The sequence below is a fragment of the Gekko japonicus genome, unplaced genomic scaffold (assembly GCF_001447785.1).
Source record: "Gekko japonicus isolate JY-2015 unplaced genomic scaffold, Gekko_japonicus_V1.1 scaffold70, whole genome shotgun sequence".
Taxonomy (NCBI): Eukaryota; Metazoa; Chordata; class Lepidosauria; order Squamata; family Gekkonidae; genus Gekko; species Gekko japonicus.
This window is the reverse complement of record NW_015167529.1, coordinates 1,117,009-1,138,087: the sequence shown is the minus strand read 5'-3', so window position 1 is coordinate 1,138,087 and position 21,079 is coordinate 1,117,009. Positions and strand designations below refer to the sequence as shown.

The 21,079-nt window shown below is 43.5% G+C and overlaps 1 protein-coding gene across 1 annotated transcript in view; it reads right to left on the bottom strand.

Moving 5' to 3' along the window:
• The window catches only part of ABCA4 (ATP binding cassette subfamily A member 4), a 175,784-nt gene that overhangs the window by 1,692 nt on the left and 153,013 nt on the right, over positions 1-21,079 (bottom strand). The window contains exons 43-49 of the mRNA XM_015413325.1: positions 20,699-20,761; positions 20,500-20,606; positions 18,023-18,164; positions 8,393-8,527; positions 5,957-6,060; positions 3,628-3,720; positions 821-1,070 (exon numbers count right to left, since the gene is read on the bottom strand). Of these exons, the coding sequence (XP_015268811.1) occupies positions 821-1,070; positions 3,628-3,720; positions 5,957-6,060; positions 8,393-8,527; positions 18,023-18,164; positions 20,500-20,606; positions 20,699-20,761 (894 nt within the window). The remainder of the gene's footprint in view (positions 1-820; positions 1,071-3,627; positions 3,721-5,956; positions 6,061-8,392; positions 8,528-18,022; positions 18,165-20,499; positions 20,607-20,698; positions 20,762-21,079) is intronic.

Here is a 21,079-nt window from a genome sequence, read left to right as displayed (position 1 = left end):
TACCCTGCAAAGGCTGGTCCCACTGAGAGTGACTATCACTATCTAAACCAATCCTTAAGTTACTTACAGTACAATCCCAAGCAGAGCCAGGGCCACACTATGGGTTATCCTTTTCAGTGAGTCAGGTTAAGGTTCCCTGTATTCAACTAGCTCCTACAGTCACACAGCAGCTGTGGGGAATAGCGTTTTTTAAAGCCTGCAGGAGCCCAGTTCTGCTAGGCACTGCAGCAAAGGGAGAGGGGGCTCTTACCTTCCTTCCCCTCCGCAGCATTTTCCCAAGCTGAAATAGCCCCTGCAGGAAGTTCCTTGCATAACTGGCACTACACATGGTGTTTTCTCAACATGTGCAGTTACAAAGGTATGCAAATATCTTCTGCCAGGGCTGTTTTAGTTCAGGATAATGGCATGGGGGAAAGGCAAGAGCCCCTCCTCCCCCCATGTCAATGTTTCAAACAGAGTTGGGCTCCTGGGGACTTTAAAAATACCTTTCCCTGCAGCTTCTGTGTGACTTCAGGGAAAGTGAGTTGAGTCCAGGAAACCTCAGCCTAATTCATAAAAAAAATAACATGTAGTTTGTCCCTTACACTCTTCTATGTACAATTAAAACAACGGGTTAGAAGGGTATAATTTACAACTGCACTGTCAATCTCCCTATGCAATTTAAGATTAAAGCAAGAACTATGGAAACATAGAACCTTTATAAAGAATTGCCAAAATGTTGCTTGTTACTCAATCATTTTCAGAACTTTTGATTTATTCTTGGAAAGACATCTGCATTTCCTAGGTGGGGTTTTTATGGTTTCAGAAGGTTTTAACTTACCTGATCTAGAGTAGTTTGTGAGACAGAATATTCTTCAATATTCAGATAGTCCTTGTTGGAGAGAATTAATCGGAAGATCCTGGCCAGTGAGTAGGCGCATATCTGGTACTGAAGCATGTTGTAGTGCTTCTCTCTCAGTATGCTCCCGGGGAAGTTCAGCTGTACGAAGTGCTCAGCTAGACTTGGATCTGGAGGTAGTCCAGGTTTAGGGGCCTTGATTTTCATGGTAACAATGTAGCCATCTCCGTATCTGTGAAATACCCAGAGTTTATAAAGTGCTGGGTTATACTGTTCAGTGAGAAATATCCATCTATCTCAGAAATTCGCTATATGCCACATATCCTTAATATAGTTTTTATTTAAAAAGGCACTTGTAATGGTCAAGAAGGAAGAACATACCAATGCATTTGAGGTGGGTGTCAGACATCCGAGTCCGGGGACCAGAAGGAAGCTATAGCCCTAGAACCCGGGGGCGGGGCACATCGCATAGGGCTCAACGTTACCGGAACCAAGGCACCCGGCAGGGCCAGACCAGCGGTCAGGACCCTCTGGAAGAATGCCAGACAAGAAGAATGTACCACTATAAGAGGGGATCCAGTCCTGATCGGGCGGACGCCCGTCGGGCCGGTCAGGACTCCTTACAGCTTTAAGCGGGGGGGAACGAGGGAATAACAATAAAGATGACATATGAGCTCCACCAGGGAGGAAGTGATTTACACGAAACTGAGAGGTATCAGCTGTGCTTAAAAACACTGAGCCGGAGTTTCGGGTAGATATAAACTGCGCAGCCTATATCAAAAGGGCAGGCAGCAGCAGTTTACGATCTGAGGTGAGAGAACTCACAGTCTCTTTGTGACTCCCGCGTTCCTACCTACCGCTTAAACAGGGGCTAACCCCAGATAGACCTGAGGAAAGTTACAGTGGGGTCATAGACATGTTTTGTATCCTGAAGGTCCTCAGCTAAAATCCAGGCATTTTTAGTTAAAAGGATGATGAGGTGATGAGAAAGACTCCTACCATGGGGAGCCACTGTCAGTCATAGACAACACTAATCTTGATAAACAAGTGATCTGACTTCTTTAGTGAGATCATTTGAAAAAGAGTTGATGCAAATAAAACCACAAGAGACCAGCACTCATCATTAACAATTTTATATGTAATTGCATGGCAAAATACAAAATTGTACAGTTTAGTGTTGTTAGTTGCTTAGGGCCCCTTGTATGGGGAGAAGCATGGCGTAAGTTCAATAACTAAATAGCCCCAACCGGTTATGCATCAGGGCTGACTTCATGCTTGGCGAACTCAGTAAACTTAGTCATTTGTTCAACACCTGATCATCAAGTTGCCCCATATTTATTGGCATTCCCTGCTATGAAATTGGCCCTTGGGAGTGGTTGGGATGAGCTAAGTTGAGGATCAGAGTAAAATATTCTTAAACTTATTGATTTCAGTTAGCTCAAGTATCTCTAAACTTGGGCTGTAATGTGTCTGAAGTGGTCCAAGCCTGGCAATGTAATCTTGGAAATGAAATAATTTGTGTGGAAAAGATCTGAAACAAATACGCTTGTAGTGAGGAATCAGAGCTATGCTTTCAAGGTTGTTCCTACCATGTAGCAGCACCCTCAGGCAAGAGATGGAGGCAATTAAAAAATGGTAAATATTTAATACGTTTCATTATTTTTAACAAGTAAGTTAAAAGGGAGTATTTGTTCTTAATACTGTATCCTGTAAAAGTAATGTTTGATGTCTTAAGATATTTGGGAGGAAATGTAATGTACCCAAAAGACTGTAACAGTGTGTTTTGTCACAGCAAGAGTAACACAGATTCATGCAAAGCATCAGTTTGTGGCAGGCTCAGGTGGGAACTCTGTGGGGGCAGGTGAGAATTCAGATTTTCCAATTCAGGTGTCATAATACCTTAAAGCCTGGTCTGAATAACTTGCTTCTTTTAAGACTCTTTGACTTACTTTTACAACTCAAGAAGCCTTATTGGGCACAACATGATATACTGTGTTTAAGGACTGCTTGGAAGAGAAAGAGATAGAGGCTATGGCTTTTGGGCTGGGTGGCGACAGAGTCAGCGTCAGCCATGTCCTTCCACCTCCTGAAGTCACTAACACATCTTGCCTCTAACACATCTCACCTCATTGTAGAGTCAACCACAGTAGAGTACAAGGGGCTTTCCACCTTTGCAATATAGCGACAAAAGCTGCAGAAACAGTTGCAGCCAACCTTATAGCACAAATAGGTGGAGCTGAAATTACAGCACAAGTTTCTGGAGAGGGACAGAAGTAATGAGCCAAGTAGCCTTTGTGTTTATTGTAGTATTCAGTTGTACAAGCCAACAAGGCACTATACAGTAACTATCCTGATACAGACATCACTGTGGAATTACCACTAAATTAGCACAACCTGTTGAGGTGAACATATTTGGAATTAGAAAATCAGCAGTTGAATGACTTCCTCACTGCAGGGGTATACCACAGAAAATACCCTAACCAGGCATTTGCTCTTCGAAGGAAATGCTAGAAAATCGAAAACTGTGAAATGGGGCTACAGATCTCTAATGAGAATTCTCAACCCCATCACCAACCTACACAATTCCAAGATTCTTGTTGGGGGGGGGGAACGACACAAGAATGAAATAGTGGTTTAATGCAGAGATGTCTCTAAAGGCAGGCTTACTGTGGTCTTGCACAGGAGATTCCCAGTGAATTGTGCCCATGGCTACAATAACTAACCACGTTTTCCTCAGTGAGAAGTACTTAATAATTGTATAAAAATGAGAAGTGAATCTTTTAACATACTTGTATTTGAGATGCTGAATGGTGCCCAGGCATTTGAAGGTCCCCTTAACCATGATAGCCAGGCGTGTACAGAGTGCCTCGCATTCTTCCATGCTGGAAAAAATAGAGATCATCTACCATTGCAGGATTACAGCAAAAGTAAAAATAATAAAGCAGCCCTGCAGTCCCGATATGTACAAATAGTTTATACTGGACCTGACTACACAAAATGAACCCTCCACTGTGATCTAGTTTGGCCTTGCCATGGAGCTCTGCTGTTTTTGCAAGCCAGTTGTTTCTTTCTCTAAAGAATGAAACTGACCCCTTGAGAATCAGTGGCATCTGCTTCATATTCACAGGTGTTCAATTTTTGTTCAAGATAAAAATAAAGTACTGTGGAACATACCTTTTTACTTTGGAGTTTGGGCTTGTGAAAAGCCCTGCATTTATTTTAAAGTGTGTTTTTTCTCTCCTAGCAGCAGGCAAGGAGGAGGGGGAAGTCAATTGCTCCAAAGTATTAACCACCAAAGCACTGGAAATGCTAATGGTCAAACTGGATGGAGACAATGAAATGGCAAGTTCATAACTTAGCTGGAATTTTACATGTAGAAGGGACACGGAGACTTGGGGAATGTGAAAGGACAGATGGTATATTCTTGGAGAATTCAGGAAAGGATTATTTGATTCACAAGGGGCTGGGAAGACAGAAGAGATAAAATCCCTTGGCATGGAGGGAGAGGGGTCCCTTTGCAAGTCCTTTCTGGGCTGATTCCACCTGGAGGAGGGAGCTCTCACACCTGCGCTCCATCTTGATGGCTGCCATTGCCATATGAAGAGGACAAAGGAGTGGCTGCCTAGACAAAGATTCTAAGGTAATGGCCAGCTTTTAGGAAACTGTAACTTCTAAATTAAAGAGCCTGCCTTAGAATAAGGCATGTATAGAGTGAAGGACAGGAGAATTGCATGTTTGCACCCTTCTTTTGTATTCCTTGCTCACTCTGATGCTGTGCACAGGGTATGTGTGTGGACGTTTTACTTCTAATACGTTCTTCACTATTTTACATGCTGGTAGTTGTTTTCAATAGACATTGACTTATGTTGTTCAAACTTGTTATTTAAAAGGATGCCAGGGGAAAGAGAGTGGTTAGCTACTAGATCACTGTTTCCCTGGAAACATGCAAGTGTGGTAAGCTGTCCCTGTAATAACCAGTTTCAGGGTAATGGGAAATGCAGGCTCTAGGCAGAACCTTAGAATGGCAATGTAGGAAGGGAAACTCGGAGTATTGGCCCTCTTGATGGGACAATCCCTCAACTGGCCAGAATACTAAAGGAGGAGTGAGAGAGAAACTCCTCCAAGGGTTGGGCAAGCTGGGAGAGCAGCGCATTGTTGGGCAGAGGGTGTGGACGGTCACGGGTTGCCTAGATGCCTCAAAGGGCCAAACAGAGCAGCACGAGTTGGTCAGTGGGGCTGTTCTACTACAAGCAATATTTATTTAACACTGAGTGCTTTCTGGTCTTCCTTTGGGAAGCTCTATGTGACTACCACAGGGTAGCCTCAAAGACTGTCTCATGTCCAGGTAACTAAAGAATCAGCCAAAGTGTGATCCCCCCCCCAGCAAACTGAAAATATGATCTATTTCCAGATTATTTGGGGAGCCCACAATGTTCTGGCTTTGCAAAAACACAAGACAGCCATTCCTAGAGAAGTGTGGATGGTTGCCAGGGTGGATACAAGAGTTTTCCCTAATCCTTCCAAGTGGTAGGAAGAAATTTTCTAAACCTCCTGTTTCCTGCCAAGTGGTACAATAGAGGAAGTTCTGTGCTCAGCTCCGTTCCTCTTGTGCTGAATGATCCTCAGTACTGGAGACCTCTAAAGGGCAACAATCCGTTTGATTTGTAGGAGTACATTCCAGTTGTACCTTTAAACGTATACACAGGAAACCTGAAGATACAGCACAGGGATCTAGACTTCAATGGAATTCAGTAAAGATCATCATAAAGGGCTTAATCTTCACTTCATTAATAAATATTAGACTGCTAAGAGTTAAGCCATAATTATTCTTGTTCACTTTTCAGCTCAGTTTGATACATTCACAGTCATTCTGGTATTGCAACACTAAAAAACAAAAAGGACACATCTTTCAATGTTTCCTGGATTTAGAATGCTAGCACTTCAGGGAGAAGGTTTAGTAGGATTCCCTCTGATGTGCAAGTTTTCTGTCTTCAATGAGTTTTTAACATGCTGAAGCGCTCTGTTGTGAGGATAATGTACCATGTGCATACCCTGAATATTTGGCCACAAGCAAGAACAAAGTTCCACAGCTGGTTGGACATGAGTTATGTGCATTACCTGTGTGAGGTCAGAACAACAGCTCTTCCCTCTCTGATCACGCTGACAATTGAGTTCCATAAGAAACGTCGAGATTGAGGGTCCATACCTGTAGTTGGCTCATCCTGAGAGAACAACATAATCATAATGTAGCTGAAGGTGACAAAAATATTACAACAGTCTGCCTATGAGCTTTGATTAGGGGTGTGCATTCGGCTATATCCAAGCCAAAAAAATAATGGCTATTTTTTCAGTCAAATATACATTTAAGTATGTTTTCGGCTATCCAATATAGCCAAGCCCAGAAAATCCAAAAAATATTTGGGATTTTTTTGGGACTGCCAGATAGTCGCAGTTAAAGGGCATTTAAAGAGATCACAGTCCTTTTAAATGCCTTCTGGGTGAAATTGCAGCTTGGAGAAGGCATTTAAAAGGACTGCAAGCCCTTTAAAGGCCTTTAGAGTGAATGTTCAGCTTGCAGTAAGCATTTAAAGGGACCACAATACCTTTAAAAGCATTTCCCCTATTGCAAACAATGGAGGACGAGGGCACCTTCTTTGGGGGCCCATAGCATTGGACCCCCTGGTCCAATCTTTTTGAAATTTGGGGGTTCTTTTGAGGAGAGGCACCAGCAGGTATGCTGCAAATTTGGTGCCTCTACCTCAGAAAAAACCCCATTATATGCTATGGAGACCATTGACTATAATGGTCCCCATAGTGCATAATGGAGCCAGGGGGGAATCAGGATTCCTGAAAAATCCTGAATCCAAATACCATACTGGTTTTGGGATTCAGAAATATTGGGAAATATTGATATTTTTCCAGTTCAATATACTTAAACCCAAAAAATACCGATTTTTTTTTGTACACCCCTATTTTTGATCATTATCAAGGATTTTTTCCAGGCTTGGTTATAATTGGTTGAAACCAGACATAATTACTTATACAAGCAGATAAGATAACAGAGAAGCAATCATGTGAATATTTTTTTCCAGATGGTATACTGCAATGATCTTAATTGGCACAAGAGCCAACTGTAAAATGAAGGCAATGGAGACAACTGCTGTAGCCACTGATTCTCTCCAGTATGTCATGTTAGGTTAGGTAAACAGGGTTCTCTAGCCAATCACTGGCTTCCCATTGGAAGCACTCATATGCAGGAGGAAACTAATTCCAAAAAAGTAGGGGAACTGAAGTCATTTTGGAGTCTGGGAAAACTACATATGCATCCAGTAACTACTTTCTGAGGAAAGATTCAGTTGGGTAGCTGTGTTAAAGTTGCCACTGGACTCAAACTTTGTTCTATTTTCTGAGGAATATTGGTAGAATGAACAAACAAATCCTACACTGAGTGATGTAAAAGCTGGTGAGGAGAAGATATACATATAGATTTAAATGGTTATTGATAAAAAATACTTTGCAGATATGTATATTTGTATATAGTTTTGACAACCCTGTCAGTCAGAAAATGAACTAGGGTGGGATCAAGGGTGGATAATTCCTAAAACCTCTCCCCAATGTGACTCTCTAGCACTTTGGAAGAAGAAAGAGTAGGGAAGTTGGGGAGCTGATGTTTGTCTCTGTGACTTCAGCCAAAATAATCTATTTTTACAATATATACTATTTCAACAGTGTATTTTAATTATCCAATAGTAATATTACAATTCACAGTGAGCATATCAACACCAAGTGTAAATGCTTGCACAAAAAGTCTATTAAAATCTTTCTTGTAGAAGATGGAAGTAATCAGATGAAAGCAGTCAAGTAGTCAACTCGCTACTCTGGACTGAAAAGCAGTTTCAATCAGACTTCATCAGACTTTGCACATCAATTGGAACCAAAGCTTTCATATATTAAATAAAGCAGAGCAAACACCTCCAAGTGGGTTTAACAGCTGTCTCGTTTCTTTCAGTTCAGCCAAATGGTTCTCATGACGGCTTTGATCCTAACTGATGCATAGGCCTGACAAAGTCTGATTGAAACCGCTTTTCAGTCCAGAGCAGTGAACTGACTGCTTGACTGCTTTCATCTGACTGCTTTCATCTGCTATAAAAAAAGACTTTAATAGACTTTTTGTGTGAGAATGTACACCTGTTGGTGTTAATATGCTCATTGTGCTTTATGTGTGAATTGTAATATTACTATTGGATAATTAAAATATACTGTTGAAATAGTCAGTATATATTGTAAAAATAGATTATTTTTGGCACGGTATTGTTTAATTTCTGTCACAGGACAGCAGACATGTTTTGGGTGTCCATACCTCCCAGGTGCACATGACTCCTGATCCAAAATCAACCCCCCCCCCAGCACCAGGAAATTAAGTTCCCACTGGGGAATTTACAGAGCACATCTGACTGAAACTACTCGTGGCAGTCTCAGACACAACCTGAGAACTGTTGTTTGGCCTGAACTACTTGGTGAGTTATGTGGTTTCCTTACCATCAAGGTACTTACCAGAAGGACTAAAGGAGGGCAGCCTATCAGCGCAATGGCAGTGGAGAGCTTGCGCTTGTTGCCACCGCTGTAGGTGCCTGCCAACTGATCTGCATATGTCAAGAGACCAAGCTTCTCAATTCCCCACTCTGCTACCTGTGGAAGAAAATAAAGTAATATAAAAGAGATTTTAAGATACTTAAAATACAGTGGGTTTGATCGAATCTACAATGGATGTACAATGCCAACCTAGCAGTTCGAAAGCAAGAAATTGCAAGTAGATAAATAGGTACCACTTCGGTGGGAAGGTAACAGCGTTCCGTGTGCCTTGGTGTTTAGTCATGCCAGCCACATGACCACGGAAACATCTTCAGACAGCGCTGGCTCTTCAGCTTTGAAACGGAGATGAGCACCGCAACCCTAGAGTCGGATTCGACTGGCTTTTGAGCAAGGGAACCTTTACCTTTACCTTTTTACAATGGTTGTAGATGTCCATGCAACAGTAGGATCCCCACAGGCATTATAAATCTTGTGTCATCTCAACATGTCAGGCCTAGAGTTGTCTGATCCCCCCTAGCCACTGGCGGGGGATGGGATGTAGGGTTGCCAGATCCAGGTTGGAAAACTCCTGGAGATTGGGGATGGAGCCTGGGGAGGAAATGGACCACCTCAGTGGAGTACAATGCCATAGAGTCCATGCTCCAAAGTATACACTTTCTCCAAGAGAAGTGATCTCTGTAGTCTGGAGATGAGCTGTAATTCTGGGGGATCCCCAGGTCCCACCTGGATGCTGGCATCCCTAATTTCAGGCTGTTCTAGGGAATGGGAGGCCTGCATTTCTCTTCCATAGTTCAGCCCTCTCCTTCCCTGTTATGCCCTCCATCTTCCAGTGGCACAGCCTTCCCACTGCTGTAATGGCCTAGGGTGATGCATTGTAGAGATGAGTAGGTGTATAGGGTTCCAGTATGTTCAAGGAGGATCTCTCCATGAGTGGCTGCTATGTCTCTGATTAATCAAGCTGGAGCCTACAGATTTTACATTTAGTACTATACTCATTCATCCCTTGCTAGGGCGGGGTATAAATCCAATCTCTTCTCTCTTCTTCTTCTTGATTACTCTGGTCAGGCCTGATTCAGATATAGGCATGCACTTAAGAAACTCTAGGTGTCTAGTTAGTTTTCCTATACCAGATAATTCAACTTCTAGCCAAAGGTATACCTCAGTAATGCTATAGGTTCATTCTGGGTATAGTACAAAAGTAAATATTATTAGATAATGTCTTCCATTCTAATCTTATTTATTGAAGCATAATTATTTCGCTCTTAACATACACTAAATCCACAAAGCATTATACCATCCATCAATCACTATTACATAGATAATTAAAGGAAAGCAATTACATGAGTCCACAGGAGTTTCTTACCCCAAAAGTAAGCAAGTCACAGGCAAGGGGCCCCTTCTGAGAAGAAACTCTCAATCAATACAACTTTCCCTGTATATGGGGCTTTAAATTCATCTCCTAACGATAGCTAACTGTACACTTGACAAGGGCACACATTCTTGGCTAACTCCTTATCTTTTAACTTCAAACACCATACAAGGCTTTCTTTACTTAAAATAACTTCTTAGAATATATTTTAAAAAGTCTTAGTTTATTCTCACTACTGTTTATCTTAACAAAACCCACTTTAAAGTAACGATTACAAGTTGCTTATACATATTAATATCTTTTGGCCCTCAGCCAGTACTCCCATCTTTGAATCATCACTTCTGTGAAGTTTATATTTGCCAGCTCTGGGTTGGGAGTTATTGGATATTTTGGGGGGTGGAGCCTGGGAAGGGTGGGGTTGGGGAGGGGAGGGACTTCAGCAAGGTATAATGCCACAGAGACCTCCCGCAAAAGCAGCCATCTTCTCCAGGGGAAGTGATCTTGGTTGGCAACCCTAGTGAAGTTGAACATTCTTGTGATTCTCAGATGCTTCTGCACCTGAGCGTAAAACAACTGTATCGATTGGTAAAGGGTTAGACAGCTTTTAATCTACACAAGGCCATACAATTGTTACCGCTTTATATTCTTCTTACTGTTTTTCAATGCTATTCTATTCTGGGACTCTAGACTCCCTTCTTGGCAAGCTTCCCTGAGAGGCGAGGTTTGTTCTGACTATGTCTGCCACTACATCCTCTATGATTTGAATTGATTGATGAATTGATCTCTGTGGCTGGAAGATCGGTTATGATTCCCAGAGCACTGCCACTGCTGCTTGAGGGGAGAGGAAGCAGGTGGGTGGCTGGGAGCTCCGCCACCATTGCTGCTGCTGCTGCTGTTGCTGTGCAGGATGGGGGAGGATGCAGGCAAGAGGCTGGGAGAGTGATAGGGGCAGAAAGAAAGAAAGAAAAAAAGAGTTATGTGGTGGGGAGGCAGAAAAACAGAATGATGAGTGGGCAGAAAAAGAGAGGAGGTAACCAGGGCCAGTGCCAGGTTTTTTTGCACACTAGGTGAGGCTACCTTCTGGTGCGCCCCCACCCCGTGCGCCCACCAATTTTCAAACATAAATGCATTTTAGGAAGAATGAAAAATACAAAATTTGAAATTCCTAATTTCTTTTCTTTTTAAATTGTGAGAATGAGTAATACAATCTCTGATTTTCTCTCCCAAACAAAAAAACACAAATCACAAAGAATTTTGAAAAATCCTGTTAATTGTGATGTTGAAATTTAAGTCTCTTTAATGTTTTCATTAATTCTATTTCCAATGTGCTATTCAGCTTTATCCTGAGCACACTTCTGCCAAACAATGTCCATTGAAATCAATGGAATAATCACATTCAGGTTAAAGCTGATAGTAAAACAAAGCTAACAGGAACTGCATTAAGGCAAAAATTCAAATATTCAGAAATGGCATCATATATTCTATTACTGGCGAGCTTCAAGGATGAGGACAGGTGTGAAGAAGAGGTGTCACAAGAGATAATATCTTTGAACTGAATTAATTGTCCAGTTTGGTTACAGCAAGAGACCAATGGCTACTTGGAAATAAAATGGTTTCTGTTTATTTGGCATGAGCAGATGCATTAAAAAAATTAAGTGTGCTCTCTATTAATTTCATTGATTACTAAATGCACACCCTACGTATAATAAGAGGTGACACACAAATATTCTAAAGTTGGTAATGTAATTTAAAGCTTTTTAAACACTTTTCTTCCTTTGTGTAAAATGTTAATATTCACAAGGAAGAATCAGCCATGTTGGTATCTAATTTATGTACCCTGTGCCTATAAATTCAACAGCACAGCTATACATCTGGAAGAGTTATACAACAGGACTGCCAGATAACAGGTGCCAACTATTTTATACCCGCCAAGTCTCTTTTTTCACAGACCTGCATTTTTGCCCAAAAGTTATGAAATATTTATTGTTTCCTGATACTTTAGGAACATTGCCCAAAGTGGGATTTTATTTAAAGGACATACAGAGATGTTCACCATTGCTCTGATACTAGTGGGATGTTTGCCACACCAAGACCAGTCTGCTCAGTTTGGTACCACTGCCTTTGGCTAATGGTGAGAACACCAAAACTTAATAGTTCATTCAAAAACTCACAAAATAGTACAAAACTTAATAGTTCATTCAAGATTCCTGGGTGGAGAGGGCAATTTTTTCTGGTCAAGTCCGTGCAAAAACAAACAAACAAAAGCCTGATTCTACAAAGAGCACTTAACTCTGCACAACATAGGGCTGTGTAGCATGTTTCCTGCAGGCTATTCATTTTAGTTTCCAAAGTGGCCTGGAGCTGTGGCACAAGGGCCCTGTGAAGAAGACAATTGCCGGGGGGGGGGGGGGGGGAGGAGAAGAGCTTGTTCAGGGTATGTGACCAGCAACCACCCTACCACAGAACTACCCAGGACATGCAAGACAAGAAGGTTTATTTTCCAGGGCCCCATCCCGGCTTCCTTGCCCACGTGCTGCACACCGAAATGCGAGCTGCTGCCACACTTGCGCCACATGCCTCAATCGCGCACCGGGTTCCAAAGGGTCCTCCCTGCCCTCACTCTTTAGTGGCCGGTAGCAGCTCTCGCTTGCTTCCAGGGTGAAGTTAATTCTGGTGCTTGGAGTAAACGGCAGAAGCACTTTGGGGATGTTCAGCTTGGAAGGCATCACGGAAACGGGCAGGAGAAGAAGTAACCAGAACAACCCCCAGGGCACAGGGGTTGCTGCTGCCGTCATCCCTGCAGTGAAGGCCTCTTTGCCATGTCTAAGGGAAAGGGTCCGGCCAGACTGGGGTGCCCTGCCACTGACCTGGTTCTGAAGTGCTGCCTGAGCCAAAGGAAAGGGAAGTTGTGGGCAGCGCACAGCCCCAGCTGCCTCAGAAGAACCACCTGCCTCGAGCTGCTATTTGAGGGATGTCACAGCATGGCCAAACGGCGGCACAGACCCCGCTGAGGGCAGGACTCTAAGGGTGGGGAGGGCGCACTCCTCAGGGGACGGAAGGAAGGCCCTTTGCCACTGACGGAGGGAGAAGCAGCAGCAGGTTTGCCGCTGATGTCACGTGGCGGCTGGGGAGACTTGGACGCCTCCCCGGCCTTGCAGGGGGAACTCATTTGCGTTTGTTTGTTTCAAGTACTAGGCCTCTGCTGTGAGCGGAGCAGGGCTTTGTGGCTGGCGAGAGAGGGGCGGTTCATCGGCAGGCTAGTGCTCACCTGAAGATGGCACTCTAGGCAACCACCTAACTTGGCTATATGGACACACCGGCCCTGGAGGTAACATGCATGGAGGCGAGACAGAAAGAAAGGGGGGAGAGGGGGGAGAAGGGAGAAAGAGAGTGTGAGAGAGGTAGGGGGAGAGGGGAGGAAGCAAAGGTGTGAGGAATGGGATAACAAATCTGCAAGTTTCTTGTGGGTCTCCACTTGTTCTAATATATACTTATATATTGTTGCCATGCTGTCACCGCATACAGCATCTATAAAGATTATGAATGATGACTATAAAGATGGACTGTGCAAATAGTGTGCCAGGGCAATGGAGTGGACAGTAGCCATGAGACTGCACCACCCTACTGGAATGCTGGCATGTGCACAGGCAAGGGAAACCTTGTCTTGTAGCAGCCTGCCTACCCAGACATGGACCCATGGAAGCCCTAAGAAGGTTTATTTTCCAGGGCCCCATCCTGGCTTCCTTGCCCACGTGCTGCACACCCAAATGCGAGCTACTGCCACACTTGCGCCATGTGCCTCAATCGCGCACCAGGTTCCAAAAGGTCCTCCCTGCCCTCACTCACTAGTGGCCGGTAGCAGCTCTCGCTTGCTTCCAGGGTGAAGTTAATTCTGGTGCTTGGAGTAAACGGCAGAAGCACTTTGGGGATGTTCAGCTTGGAAGGCATCACGGAAACGGGCAGGAGAAGAAGTAACCAGAACAACCCCCAGGGCACAGGGGTTGCTGCTGCCGTCATCCCTGCAGTGAAGGCCTCTTTGCCATGTCTAAGGGAAAGGGTCCGGCCAGACTGGGGTGCCCTGCCACTGACCTGGTTCTGAAGTGCTGCCTGAGCCAAAGGAAAGGGAAGTTGTGGGCAGCGCACAGCCCCAGCTGCCTCAGAAGAACCACCTGCCTCAAGCCGCTATTTGAGGGATGTCACAGCACGGCCAAACGGCGACACAGATCCCGCTGAGGGCAGGACTCCAAGGGTGCGGAGGGTGCACTCCTCAGGGGACGGACGGAAGGCCCTTTGCCACCGGCGGAGGGAGAAGCAGCAGCAGGTTTGCCGCTGATGTCACGTGGCGGCTGGGGAGACTTGGACGCCTCCCCGGCCTTGCAGGGGGAACACATTTGCGTTTGTTTGTTTCAAGTACTAGGCCTCTGCTGTGAGCGGAGCAGGGCTTTGTGGCTGGCGAGAGAGGGGCGGTTCATCGGCAGGCTAGTGCTCACCTGAAGATGGCACTCTAGGCAACCACCTAACTTGGCTATATGGACACACCGGCCCTGGAGGTAACACGTATGGAGGCGAGATAGAAAGAAAGGGGGGAGAGGGGGGAGAAGGGAGAAAGAGTGAGTGTGAGAGAGGTAGGGGGAGAGGGGAGGAAGCAAAGGTGTGAGGAATGGGATAACAAATCTGCAAGTTTCTTGTGGGTCTCCACTTGTTCTAATATATACTTATATATTGTTGCCATGCTGTCACCGCATACAGCATCTATAAAGATTATGAATGATGACTATAAAGATGGACTGTGCAAATAGTGTGCCAGGGCAATGGAGTGGACAGTAGCCATGAGACTGCACCACCCTACTGGAATGCTGGCATGTGCGCAGGCAAGGGAAACTTTGTCTTGCAGCAGCCTACCTACCCAGGCATGGACCCATGGAAGCCCCGATGCCTCTCACTCCTGCAACCCTGCAGCCAGATGCCAAAAAGGCAAACCAGCCTCCCTGACCCTAAAAACACACGGAATCAGCAGCAGTCCACTAAAGAGAAGCCTTGCTCTGCAAAGGGAACCTGGACCTCCCTCTCAGATGCCATGGGAAAGCTCTCTTCTCCATCACGCAGGCACATTCCCCTCCCCCACATATTGACACCTCCAGGTGTAGCACATACTCAGCTTTGTCCTAAACAAAAGAACTGATTCCATGATAGGATCAGGCCACTGTCACGTCAAGCCGCCCATCCTGATAATGCAGCTGTCGATTATCAAGTTATTGAGACCAACTACCGTCAATGGAGCTGAGACATTACTATTCTTTTCTTTCCTTTGTCTTTCTGTCACCATTACTGCAATTGCGCAACAATTAATCCCATTCTCCTGGGTATTAGCAACTGGATTTGTCTAGTACTTCCTGGGGGCTACATGACTAGTGAAGCATCAGCTTCCAGGCACTTTAGGATATAAAAATAGAGCATCACCCCATTGCTCTCTGTCTCTCTTCTCATCCTCCTAACCCCACCCTACCTTACTGGTTCCATTCTAGCACTGTTTGGAATCTTCCACGTGCATTGCCAGTCGACATACGATCCCTTCCCTTAATGTCACCCTCTTTTTCACTGCAGGATTGTCTCGCCGTTTCAGAGAGGTAAAGTATCACCCACCAGCAATATTTCCTGCTAATGCAACCGTCTCTGTACCTTTCTATCTAAATTCTTAGTTCTGTATTGTGTGTGTGAATGCTTGATTTTATGTTTGTATATGTGAAAATCCTTCAGTAAAAGAGATCATTGCTTTATAAGATCTAGCCTCTGCATCTGTTTCTGGGATCTGGATAAGTTGGACTCCCATATGCACAGGTTATTGGTCCCATAATTAAGCCTATTGCCATTTAATATTCTTATTCCTCACTGTTATTAATAAATCAAGGCAATTTGGCTAAAAATATAGGCCAAGATCTTAACTTGTGTGTGTGTGCTTCTTCCAGAGGCAATGCACATCCAGCCCACAGGTTAAACAAGCAAGGAGTTAGCTTTTATTTGTGGTTTGAACATAATGCTGGAGTGAATCAGGCAGAGGTTACAAAGTTTCTTTTCGGTTGAACTTTTGAAATATTTCCCTATTCAGGCATTTGGGATTCTTTGTTACAAGTTGACCTTTTCCCAGTCTGGGTAAGCTGTTCTGCTACTCACTTCACGCAGCCAGTGACAGTCTAACTTTCTCTCAACTGATGGCCGTTTTCAACTGTCCCTCTAAACAATGTTCCATCCGCTCCCACTGGTTGCTCTCAGGGAGTGGTGGAAATTAACCTGTCCATCACTCCTACCCATGCACACTTCTTTTTCTGCAGAAGTCAGGGAAGGGAGAGAGTACGCAGCCAGACTAGATGTTTCCATTCCTCAAGCAAAAGGTTCACAATATGGTGGGACATTGTTGCTGGGTAAGGGGGAATGAATGCCTTGTGCTGTCTGCAACAAATACCTTTTTTTGTTTTTAAAGGGCCATAAGAGCATTCCTTGGTCTCTGGAAAATTGAAAAAAAAATCTTTGAAAGTTTAAGGACATGGGCATGTGTTTCTTCATTACTGGAGTAACAGATGGAATACATTCCACACACTGAATGTGAGGAACATGTTCCTGGATGGATGCTCCAGCTGGGGAGAAACTGAAATCTTTCCAGCAACTAAGGATTATAGTTTGCACATATAACCATCACACATTTATTGGGCTATTAACTGTCTAGATAGGACCTTCAGTTGGAGATAGATATGATATTTAAAGAGAAGTCACACTGGGTTCTTCTTCACCCCTCTTCTGCCTTTGCAATCTGCATGATACACATATATTCTAACAAACTGAACATTAGATCCACCATCAGATGCTTTGGACTGACAAGCTGCCTTTAAAATTTCTTTAAAAATCACTACACACACACACACACACACACACACACTTCACACCTTCAATTTGAGGTTGACGGTGATGATGACAATGTAAATATTTTAACAACAGCTGCAGATCTAGTTGATGAAGATGGAGAAGGGTAAGTGACTGGTCAGGGCCTAGCTAACCAGTGCTGTCTGCAAACAGCTTCTGCTGAAAATTTACCAAAGTGCTTCCCTTCAAGAGGAAACAGTACATTGGTAACAAATAGGATGGTGCTTCCAAGCCAGCCTGCCAGAGTTACAAATGTTATGTCCCTCTTCAACATAAGACTGCACAAAGACAGCATAAGAAATTCCAGCAATGACAGAACACCATCTTCACTTTTGTGGTAAAATGGTAAAACATAAAGTAATATTCTGAAAATCAATATATATATATAGATCCCTCAAAGCTCAACTGTTAACAGGGAGGAAATCACTTTCCACAGCACATTACAGCTGTGAACTGTTCCTCATGTCTTGCAGACTTGATTTCCTAATTTCCATATGAAGTTCTTCCATGACTGTCTTTTCTAGGAAAATTCATAGGACCTGTTGGGGAATTCATAGTGCCTATAGGAGAACCAGCATGGTGTAGTGACTGGAGCGTCAGACTAGGATCTGGGCAACCCAGATTCAAGCTATGCCACGGAAGCTTGCTGAGTAACCTTGGACCAGTCACTCACTCCCAGCATAATGTACCTCATAGGGCTGTTGTGAGGGTGGAGTGGAGGAGAACAGAACAATGTAGGCCACTTTGGATCCCCACTGGGAAGAAAAGCAGGGCATAAAGTAAAATAAAATGAATAAGTATATGTTATCTGCTGTGTGAATTAGTGGTCTTAAGTGAACTTTACAATGACAAGGCATTCCCACCGGTTTAGTGAAGTTATGGGGGTTATGTCTGCAACAGCTACCTCATATTCACAACATCCTATGGGTTCCTGTCAAACATGGAAGAAACAGCATATGTACCTTGCTCTTGCTTTTCATGCATGGAAATCTACAGAGAATCCCACTGGGAAATTGCAAGGAAAACATTCTGTGTAGATGGGCATCCTGTGTAGACTGGCCTGGGCACAATCGTGACGTACACAATCGTGACGTCTGGCATTCTGGATTGGCTACCTGTCTCTTAAAGACAAACAAATGTGAAATTCCACCTCATGCACCAAAGAACCATTTATGTGCTAGGAGCACACTGAGCCCCTTGTACATTTTGGATGGAGCCCAAAGAAAATTAGTTCTTTAATGTCAAAAAAGAGTCATGCTCAAAAGAAGAAGAGGAAGAAGAAGTGTAACTGCTGAAGAAAAAATTACCCTTTTCACTTCTGCTTCTGGGACACCACGCAGACGGGCATAAAGGTACAAGTGCTCTCTTCCTGTGAGCAGATCATCAATAGCATCAAACTGTGGGCAGTAGCCCATGTTTTGATGAACATCAGAGAGATGAGTCAATATGCTGGGGAAAGGAACAGCAAAAGATTAACTTATGAAACTGCATTAACGTTCAATCATTAGCTGTGGGAGAGAGAACAGGATCCTTCCAAGTTATGCATTTATTTATTTGGAGTATTTCTATCCTAACTCTTCAGAAAACCTTCCTTAAGGCATGAATGTGCATGAATACAATAACACATTAAAGTCTAGCCTCACTTAAAGTGTAGCCAGATCTTAACCAACATGACTCACCAACAAATTGCAGAAGCAAACATTCACAACAACAATAAATAGAATGGACAAGGTCAATCTTATTTTTGACTCATTTTGGACATCAAATAAAACAAAAGCCCACTAAGCAGTTCTTGATCATTCGAACACCCTGCTTTTCAGAGCATTGATGGAGATCCTTTGTACATTACAACCAAAGTAAACATATTAAAGGTACAGAGATCGGCCTGCTGCTACTGCATCATAGTGGGAGATGGCTACATTTTCTGTTGTTGAAAAGTTTATGCACTGTGGTGACATATTGTGGAAGCCACTGGTCCTGACTTCTAGATATGGTCATGGTGTATGTTTATGACATATAACCACACAACATCACAGAATTTGGTAAATTTTCAACCGGATTTCCACTCTGAGTGAAGCAGCCCTCCTCCATGTCCCTCCTACAGCACTGTATCCAAGTAAATGTACATAAGTAGATATACAAGCTTTGGCTGTCCTTCCATGCGACACAGCTAAATGTAAGTTGTATTGCATTGAATGACCTATAGATGTTCCACATAAAATGATTACACCAATGTGAGTTTTAAAATGCATTTAGGAAGAAAGGTAAGATATGGACCACCTCCTCCCGCATGCATCCTACTTATAGAACTGGGGAGATCTGTCCAGAGCCTTTTAGGCTTCAGGCAAAGTGTGCCCTCTTAGGCAAGGCTTTTGAGAACTAAGGGATTCTTTCTGAGTTTTTTAAAATTTCCCCTTTTCTTTTTTTCTCTGTTCTTACCCACCTCCTACAGTCTAGCTGTTCTGCTGCTCCTCTGCAGTTTTATGTTCAGGTTTTGTTTATGTATTTATTTATTAAATTAGATTTGATTTATTTATCAAATTAGACTTATTAAATTAGATCAGAGCTCAGGGAGGCTTACAACAGGGCAGAATACAATAAATAATTTGATTCAAAACCAGCGTTAAAATTACCTAGAAACATATCAATAAAACAATATACATTCCAAGATGGTGGAAAAAAGAGATTTCACCCCCCAGCCTCCTGGAGGGAGGGGTTAAGAGGAATGGGGAGTATGTGAGAGTACCAGGTGTCATAGCGTCTCAACTGAATGCCTGGTGGAACATCTCTGCCTTGCATGCCCTGCGGAGAGGTAGTAACTCCCACAGGGCATGGATGTCTTCCGGCAGAGAGTTCCACCAGGCAGGGGGCAGGGTTGAAAAAGCCCTGGCCCTAGTTGAGGACAGCCAGATCTCTCTTAGGCCGGGGATCACCAGGAAGCTCTTATTCCTTGAGCACAAGTTTTTTTTTTAAGTTTTTAATGTATTTTAAAATATTCTTGTAATATTTCGCTATTAGCTGATGATTTGTAAGCTGCCCTGGATCCCAAACTGGAGAAAAGGCAGCACAGGAAATATTTAAAATGAATAAATAAAATATAATATATAAGAAAGGCATGAATCTCAGTGAACTGGCCCAGGTCTGCAGCCCAATAGTCAGGAAAATCACATTTAAGAACATGCTTTTAAAATACTGACCCAACAATCTCAGTAAAGAAGATGTTTCATTAAGAGTACTGGTTGAAGGGGATTTTGTGTTTCTAGTTTAATACCAAATGACAATTATGTAAGCAACCGCCCCACAGAGAAACAACATTCTGGTACAAGAGACACTTCACTCATTTGGACAATCTGGCCTCCACTATCCAATTTTACCCCTGTAGATGGAAAAAGAGACCGCAGCAGGTTCAGCCCAGAGTGGACACATGAAGCCGCCTTATACTGAATCAGACCATCGTTCCATCAAGGTCGGTACTCTCTACTCAGACTGGCAGCGGGTCTCCAAGGTCTCAGGCAAAGCTCTTTCACATCACCTGCTACCTGGTCCTTTTACCTGTAGATGCCAGTGATTGTACCTGGGACATTTTGCACGCAGTGCAAAGGCTCTTCCACGGAGCCACATTACCCCCCCACACACAATGGTAATGGTAGCACAGTGGAAGGAAGTGTGATATGGTGCATGCTTATTCAGAAGTAAGTCTTACTGAGCTCAATGGGTCTTAATCCCAGGGATATGGTCTACTATTGACTAAAGCGGAGCATTCTGGAATTTCCCAGGAACCCACCTGTAGCCTGCCACTGTAGCATCGCCAGAGGTTGCTTTAGTGTCCCCAGTCAGCATTCTGAATGTTGTTGTCTTGCCAGCTCCATTCACTCCCAGGAGACCAAAGCACTGAATTATAAATTAGTGAACAATTATTAATTCAGAGGATTATCAGATGAGAATTGTTTCAAAATGCATTACAAAGCTGATATACAACCCACCTCTCCAGGACGAATGCCAACACATAGTTGATCCACAGCTGGTGTGCATCTACCTTTATAGATCTAGAATAAGATGACATTTTAAAAAATAATAATAAATCACTGCTGCTATTTCCCATGCATTTTCCCCCATTGTACCACTGGAAACCTTTTTTTTTTTAAATGACAATTGTTATAGCAATTAACAATTAAAAAGAAAAGCCTTCCATTGACGCAAGGGGGGAAATGATGGCCACAAAAATTTATATAAGAAAAATAGTGCCAGTATGAGACCTCCAAAAATGCAAACGTTCATATCTGGATGGTTTACCAATGTAGTTGGACTGTGCCCTTTCTGAAAAGATTGCAGCAAAATGGGGGGGGGGGGAAACCTGGAAACAA